The sequence below is a fragment of the Chenopodium quinoa genome, unplaced genomic scaffold (assembly GCF_001683475.1).
Source record: "Chenopodium quinoa cultivar QQ74 unplaced genomic scaffold, ASM168347v1, whole genome shotgun sequence".
In the NCBI taxonomy this organism is placed as follows: domain Eukaryota; kingdom Viridiplantae; phylum Streptophyta; class Magnoliopsida; order Caryophyllales; family Amaranthaceae; genus Chenopodium; species Chenopodium quinoa.
This window is the reverse complement of record NW_018742484.1, coordinates 5,290,644-5,298,603: the sequence shown is the minus strand read 5'-3', so window position 1 is coordinate 5,298,603 and position 7,960 is coordinate 5,290,644. Positions and strand designations below refer to the sequence as shown.

General features: G+C 46.8%; 1 protein-coding gene across 1 annotated transcript; it reads right to left on the bottom strand.

Moving 5' to 3' along the window:
- Positions 1-6,842: 6,842 nt before the first annotated feature.
- On the bottom strand, positions 6,843-7,676 carry LOC110719195. Its single transcript, XM_021898096.1, has 2 exons — positions 7,521-7,676; positions 6,843-7,439 (listed from the first exon to the last, which is right to left on the bottom strand). The coding sequence occupies exons 1-2, from the start codon at positions 7,674-7,676 to the stop codon at positions 6,843-6,845; spliced, it is 753 nt and encodes a 250-aa protein (XP_021753788.1).
- Positions 7,677-7,960: the final 284 nt, after the last annotated feature.

Here is a 7,960-nt window from a genome sequence, read left to right as displayed (position 1 = left end):
GTGCATCTCAAAAACAGCTGCTTGATTTCTGCCCGCCTGTTACAGCTGTTCAGCGCTTGACACCACTTTTAGAAACATCTTTGAGGTACCGTCTCTCTCTCAATTCTTTCATACTTTTTCCGTTTGTGTACATATCATGCAACAAATGGATTCACCAACAGCACACACAGCACACCCTAGGTCAATAGAAGCCACCTCTGTATCTGGCTTTGAGTAAGAGGAAGCTGTTCCTGAGAAATGCGGGGGAGAGACCGCCTCTAGGTCTAGCTTTGGGGAGAGCGGCAGTGGCTCACTATCGCAGAATGAGGATAGTGAGGTAGGGGAAAGAAAAAAGTGAAGCAATGAGGGGGATCCGTTCCGGATCCATGTATCAACCAGGGATAGGGAAAACATGGAAAATAACCTAATTGACTTTAAATTAAAACGCCCTCTTGGCGAGGGATATGACTCCGGGTGCCGCCTGCGAAGGGTACCATTGCTTGGAAGGATGACCAGCCGAATGCCAACAATTACTTCGGCTACTATGAGGCAGCCTTCTTAGCCGATCTCCGCTTCCCCCTTCACGATGCAATCAAGGCTATCCTACGAGGATATGGCCTGAGTGTGTGGCAATTAACCCCAAATTCTTGGGTTAACATTCTGGGCTACATTGCCGCCTGCGAGATGCAGGGCCTCCATCCCGGCTGGGAGGCCTTTGCCCATATGCACTATCTTAAGCGTACCCCAGGCGGCTAGCAAGCGTGGTACACCTTGACCACCTACCCCAATTATCTGATGACCTTAGGCAAAATGTCTAAGTGCTCTGACTGGAAGAACAGGTTTTATTTAGTTTCCGCCCCCAAACGGCGAGATAACTTTGCATATTGATGTTATAATAAAAAGTCGGATCTATTGGGTCAGAAGTGTGCTCTCCCAAAGGTTCTGGATGAGGATTATGAGAAAATAATAGAACCGGGGTTCTTTGAACTTACAACCACCTCCCTCTCATTCGGCGAGTTAATAGATGTACTCAAGAACTAGGTACCCAAACATGAGTGGCTGAGAGACAAGGCGTTCTTGTCCGCCTGCGGTCTGAGCACTATGTTCGATAGACGTACGTAGAGCATGCATCCGGCAATTTTATGCTGTCTCCATTGTTTTTAACTTGTGAACTCTTGTCTGCTTGATTATCTGACATACGGTTCTTTTTACAAAAACCGGCAGAAACATGCTTCCTCAAGATAAGACGCCTGCCCGCTCTACAACTCAAATCCATAAGGATAATGCGGAGAAGAAGAAAGCCCAACTGGCGGCTAAGGGCCAGGTATAAACCGCTTGCCCCAACTTCTCCCAAGTCACCAGCTCTGCAAAGTCCAGAAGCTATCTTCTGCTTAGACGACTCCTGAGATTCAGCTTGGGAAGGCATGTCTGACCATCGGAGGGAAGATTATCAAGAACACTGGTTTGGGGATAGACCTCTCTAACAAGTCGGGTGCCTCCGAGGTGCCGAAGGGTGGCGAGCCACCCAAAGTTGCAAGTGGTTCTACAGCGGCTGTAGGAGATCTGAGCCTTCAGCCTTATCCCCAAGGTACAGTTGACCCCTTCAAGTCCCCCTTTGATCTTGGTTGGCCCATGCGGGTCAAGTCACATTCATAGCTACAGTCGGAGGGTTCCTCAGGCAGCCGACAGTCTGTTGGTGGCGCCTATGTAGCTTTCTCACCAAATCTACCTTCTACTGCAGATCAATCCCCCTGGTGACCGGATGTGAAACATTTCTCCAAGACCATGATGAGGTCTATTCCCAAGGAGGATAAGGAGGCCATCCCTGGGATTCAGGCGTTCAATGTCGACCGCATCCTCCTGCTGTCTGAGGTATAATAACTTTATTCACATTCTTTTAAAGTATAATGCCGGTTGTTTATCTAACACGCCGTTTGCATGAATGCAGGCGATGCTGAGAGGGGATGGGCTAAAGAAGTCGTATGCTCAGAAGCAGGAAGAGGTAAGGCGGGCCAATAAACGGGCGGCTGAGCCCGTTGACGTTCCTCAGTATCAAAGTATGATAATTGAACTTGAGACTAAAGTTGAGCTAATGTCACAGGAAGAATCCATCAAGCGGCTAATGGCTGCTCTTACTGAGGCTAACCAGAAGGCCACAAATCTTGAGGCGGCGCTACTTAGGCGAACCTCAAAACTCTGGAGGACGCCGACAAGGCGAGCACCACTCTCTGAGCAGACGTCAGCTGTTTGAAGAGTGAGATGGCTGCTTCCCAGGGCAACTTCGGAGTAATTCTGGAGGCTGAGAAAAGCCGCCTCATTGAGGATAATGAACAAGGTTGCGAAGATCGGATGAAGATGACATGGGACCTTGTGCATCAAGATGCTGATTATGGCGTCTGGGCCTGGGCCTTGGCCTACTAGTACGCAGATCTTGTTCTTTCTGCAAGGGCTTAAGGCAAGTCGGATCCTGAGTCGTTTGAGGAATGGGCAAACAAAGAGGCCTCAGATGGTGAGGAGCCAGCTCAAGCTGCAGGGGAGGGAGAGGAGGAAGAGCAACCGAAAGACAAAGCATTAATGAACTCTGCTCTACCTCCGCTTGGGAAGGATGTGCCGCCTCAGTAAGAATAACTTTCGTTATTTTTATTCAGCCTTTGGCCATCTGCATTTTCGGCCTGCGTGCCGAGTATCCCTGTTTAATTTCCCGGACGTCGATCCGGTCTAACAATCACTCTCCCAGCCTTTTGGTTGGGAATTATTTATGAAATTGCCGACTGAGTCGGTTTTGTCAAATCTGCTTCAATTTTTGCGACTTTTGATATGCATAGATTTTAGCTAAGTATTTAACTTGCTTTTATATGAAATTTTTTCACTATACCAGCTGTTTTTATACCGGCTATTTTAACCCCTAGACGGCTGTGCGCTTGGTTCCAAAAGTGAATTGATTGACTTGGAAATTTTTGATACTTTAAAGAGTATGATTGGTTTCCAAGTCAATCAATCACTATGGTGATTTCCCCAAACCAAGCGGACAGTTGACCATTAAGCAGGCGGGTAAGCTTTCAATATTATCCGGCCATTGACCTCATCAGATCAATCTAAAACGAACATTGCTTAGCTGCTAAGTTTTTGGACTTAGATTATATTTATTATTTGAGACTTTGTCGCCTGTATTGTCCCAAACCAAGCGGACAGTTGACCATTAAGCAGACGTTAAACGGTGTATCGAAATAAGGTTGTATCCAACCAAGATTGTAGCCGGTTACCGTTTGTTATAGAACAGGCGGTAACCTTTAGCTATATAGGTCTCATTAGATCAATTCAAACGGCTGCGATCTTATCTTATTCCAGACAGTCGGTATGGCCGTTTGTTATTTGAGTTTATAGAGCAATGTACCACCCGGATGGAAGATGTTCTCTACGACGAATTCACCCGGATGGGCATCACCGGATGTCTACTCATGTTGGAGCAGATGTTGGGTTTTTATAAGGTCGTCTGCATATTGCACTAAAGGTATTCCCATTAGGAGATGTATACAGTTAAAGCAATAAAAATCGTTGAAATTAAAAAGCAACTTTTTTATTGATAGGCTTTCTATATACAAAAAATTTACAAGTCTTAGATGTAGTACATTTTTAATTTATCTACATTCCAAGTTCTGGTTAGATGCCTGCAGTCTAGAGTTTCCAAGCATTAGGTGCCGCCTCTCACTTCTTCATAGATCCGGTAGGGGTCTTTCCAATTGGGAGTCAACTTTCCTTGCTCATTGGCCCTACTTGTTGCCTCTATTTTCCATAACACAAAGTCCCCTACTTTCAAGGGCCGCTTGTGTACTATTTTATTGTAGGCTCTTGTCATTCTTAGACGGTAAATCTCATGACTCAAGGCGTCATTGCCCTCCGCTCCGGGAGTGAGTCCAATGCTAGCCACATGGCCTCCTATTTTTAGCCTCTTCGTCATATAGCATGACTCGAAGAGTCGGCTTATAGTGTTCAATGGGCAAGACGGCTTCTGCGCCATATGCCATGAGAAATGGGGTTTCACCGATTGCCCCTTTTGCTGTTGTTCAGATGGCCAATAGGGCATGAGGCAACTCATCCGCCCATAAACTGCCAGCTCTTTCAATTTTCTTTTTAATACCGTCTGAGATTAGCTTGTTGAAGGCTTCAACCTGGCCGTTTGCTTAGGGACGGTTGACTGATTCAAAGCAATGAGAGATCCATTGGTCTCCTAACCAATTCTTGAGGGCAGGCATCTCAAACTGAGGGCCATTGTTAAAGACCACAGACATAGGTACCCCAAACCGGGTGATGACATTCTTCCAGATGAAGGAAATGACATCCTCTATCTTGACGCCTTTAACCGCCTCTGCCTCTACCCATTTGGTAGAGTAGTCAACGGCGACTAGAATATAACGCCGCCCGCCTGGTGCAGGCGTCTATGGACCCTGAATGTCTATGCCCCATTTGGCGAATGATATTGGGCTATGAATGGCCGTTAGATCAGTGGTCGGACGATGTATGAGTCTACCGAATCTTTGACACTTATCACACTTCTTTACCATTTCCATGGCGTCTGCCTCAAGAGTGGGCCAGAAGTAGCCTTGCCTCCTGGCCCTTTCGGCTAGAGACCTACCGCCTATGTGGGAGGCACAAAAGCCCAAGTGCAGGTCCTCCAAAATCTTTTGCCCCCTTTTGGGGTGATGCATTTCCAAAGAGGTTGGAAATAACCCTTCTTGAAAAGCTCTCCATTATGAAACTCAAAATTGGCCACCCGTTTTTTCATTGCAGCCATTTCTGGATATGCATCCGGCAAAGTGTCGTCTAGAAGATAGGCCTGGATGTCATCCATCCAGGTTGAGCTTTGGTCCAGGACTCCAATGGGATCTTCCTTAATACTTCGTTTTCCATTACTTCCCAAAAGACTGACCGAGGCGTATCACAGGAGGCGGATGATGCCAGCTTAGAGAGAGCATCCGCCTGATTGTTTTGTAACCTGAGCACCTGACTTAGATGAAATTCATCAAGTGTCCCAGCTTTAGATTTAACCGCCTTCAGATATTAGATCATAGCCAAATGGGTGGCCTTATAGTCACCATGGTATTGGCTAACGATCAGTTGTGAATCAGAGCAAGTGTCAATCTTTCTTGTCCCTACCACCTTGCACATGCGGATGCCGGCTATCAGGGCTTTATATTCCGCCTCATTATTTGAGGCCTGAAACTTGAACCGTAGTGCATATTCGTACTTGTCCCCTTCAGGGGACTAACATATAATCCCTGCACCACAGCCGTTCATAGTAGAGCTCCCGTCTACATATACTCTCCAAACTTGGTCAAGATTCTCCGGCTCAGCCGCCCTTTTCATTTCGACAATGAAGTCGGCAAACGCCTGACCCTTCACTGCCTTCCTCGGTTCGAAAGAGATTTCAAGTCTTTGTATTTCAATAGCCCATTTGAGCATCCTAACAGATGAATCCAAAATTTTCATTGGCCGCTTGAGGGGTTGGTCTGTGTAGACCACAACCGGATGAGCCAAGAAGTAAGGCTTCAACTTCTTGACTGCCATGAAAACTTTCAGGCCAAACTTTTCAACCATTGGGTACTGTAGTTCAGCATTTCAAAGAACATGGCTAATGAAATAGACTGGGAGATGGATGCCGTCTCTCTCACCAAGGAGAACAACATTGAGAGCTTGGTCTGAGACGGCTAAGTACCTGTAAAGCGCCTCTTTTGGAAGAGGGCTAACAAGCCTCGGCAAAGAGTGTAAGTGTTCTTTTAATTTCTGAAAGGCCGCCTCAGCATCATCCCCCCATTCAAACTTAGTGTTCTTTTTGATAGCTTGGAAAAATAGAGGCACTTGTCACTTGACTAGCTGAGGAATCTCCCCAATGCCGCCAGACAACCTGTTAACTTCTGGACTTCTTTGACACTTCGAGGTGACTTCATGTCAATGATCGCCTGTATCTTCTTTGGGTTGGCCTCTATCCCCCTTTGATCAATAAAAAAATCCGAGAAACTTCTCAGACTCAACACCAAAGACACACTTCTTGGGATTTAACATGACCTTGTGCCGCTTGAGTGTGGTGAAGGTTTCTCGGAGGTCAGCCAAATGATCCGTCTGTAGCTTGAATTTGAATATCATGTCATCAATATAAGCCTCTACATTCCTCCCAATTTGATTAATGAAGATTGTATTAATCATTCTTTGGAAAGTAGCATGCGCATTTTTCAAGCCAAACGGCTTCATAGTGTAGCAGAATAACCCCTGATTAGTGACGAATGTCTTCTTCTCTTGATTTTTTTTCACAAGGGTATCTGGTGAAAGCTTGAATAGGCGTCCGTAAAGGTCATCAAAGCATGTCCGGCTGTAGAGTCGACCAAACTGTCGATCTTTGGAAGTGGATAACTATCCTTCGGACATGCCTTGTTCAAGTCAGTGTAATCAACACACATGCGCCGGGTACCATTCGGCTTCTTTACGAGCACAACATTCTCAACCCAATCTGGGAAGTAACATTGCCGAATGAACCCGGCATCTAACATCTTTTTCACTTCGGCGGCTGCCGCTTGACTTCTTTCCTCGTCGTGGTTTCTTTTCTTTTGCCTAACCGGCTTCTTTTTGGGATCCATGGCGAGTTTGTGGACAGCTAGATCCGGGCTGATGCCTGGCATCTCTTCCACTTCAAAGGCAAAGATGTCTTTGAATTCCTTCAACAAATTGTGCAAGTCTACACCCAATTTAGCAAAAGCAACCGTCCCCACCTTAACAATACGCTCCGGACGTGTGTCATCTAGAGCAATATCAATGTGTTCACCAGCCGGTTGGGGACGGAGTTCGTCTGACCGTTCCCCGGTCAGTGATTGCTATTGTTTCTCTTTTTTCTTGACCACCAACTGGTCGGCCTTTCTCTTCTTGTCGGCTGCTGTTGGAGCAAGCTCGGCTTTCTTGACATTGTCAAGGTCTACTGGTTCCTCACCATGACCGGCTGCGGCCACCGTGGGCTTGACGTCTGAAAGGTACCACTCTCTAGCCGTCTTTTGATCCCCATTTAGGGAGCCAATAGACCCATCATCCTTCTCAAACTTTAGCAGCATGAGGGATGGAATAATGACGACCTTAGATGCATTCAAAGTCGGACGGCCCAATATTATATTATAGGCGGTAAGCTCTTCCAAAACCAAGAACTGGACTACCATGTGGCAACCTTCTCCTTTCTCCCCCAGCCAGATGGGTAGGTCAATCCGTCCAACTGGGTGCACAACCCTACCCCCAAAACCAACCAGGGGGTGAGACACCTTGTGCATACTACCGGGCTTGTACTTTGGCTTTGACAAGCACTTGTAGCTGATGAGGTCAGACGAGCTTCCGGTGTCAATGAGGATCCGGTCAACCTTCTGGTTGGCCACTTTGCACTCAATGACAATGGGGTCATCATTCGGTCGACGAACCTTGCCCCTGTCCTTTTCAGTGATGATGACCTCCGGAAAGGTGTCAGTAGACTCCTGGCCCTCATCCACTGAACTGACATCTAGCCGCCTGACATGGTCCTTGGTGCCCCTAATGGTTGGGCCACCTCCAACAAAGCCACCTGCTATTGTGTAGATCGGCTCTTGGTCAGTGTCCGAACTACTAGCAGGTTGCGCATTCTTTTTGGACGACTGCCCAGGGTTTGTTTTCAGGGTTACCTTGGACTTCATAATGTAAGACTTCAACACCCCCTTATCAGCCAGACGGTCCAACAGCCGCTTAAGACTATAGCAGTCGTTGGTGTCGTGGCCAATATCCTCATGGAAATGACAGTACTTATTTTGTTCCGACTTTTGGCGGAACCTTTCATAGCAATAGGCTTCTCTATGGTCACCCGATCCTTTATCTCCATGAGGATGGAGTAGCAGTCTTTGTTAAACTCGTACTTTGGGACGTACGGTTTAAACTATTTCTTTTTCGGCAAATCAGAGTCGTCAACCGCCCAAATCTCTTT

Coding starts and splice junctions, on each gene's coding strand:
- LOC110719195 (XM_021898096.1), bottom strand. CDS start 7,676: ATGAAGTCCAAGGTAACCCTGAAAACAAACCCTGGGCAGTCGTCCAAA. Junction 7,440..7,520: donor TTAGGGGCACCAAGGACCAT/GTCAGGCGGCTA, acceptor ATCACTGAAAAG/GACAGGGGCAAGGTTCGTCG.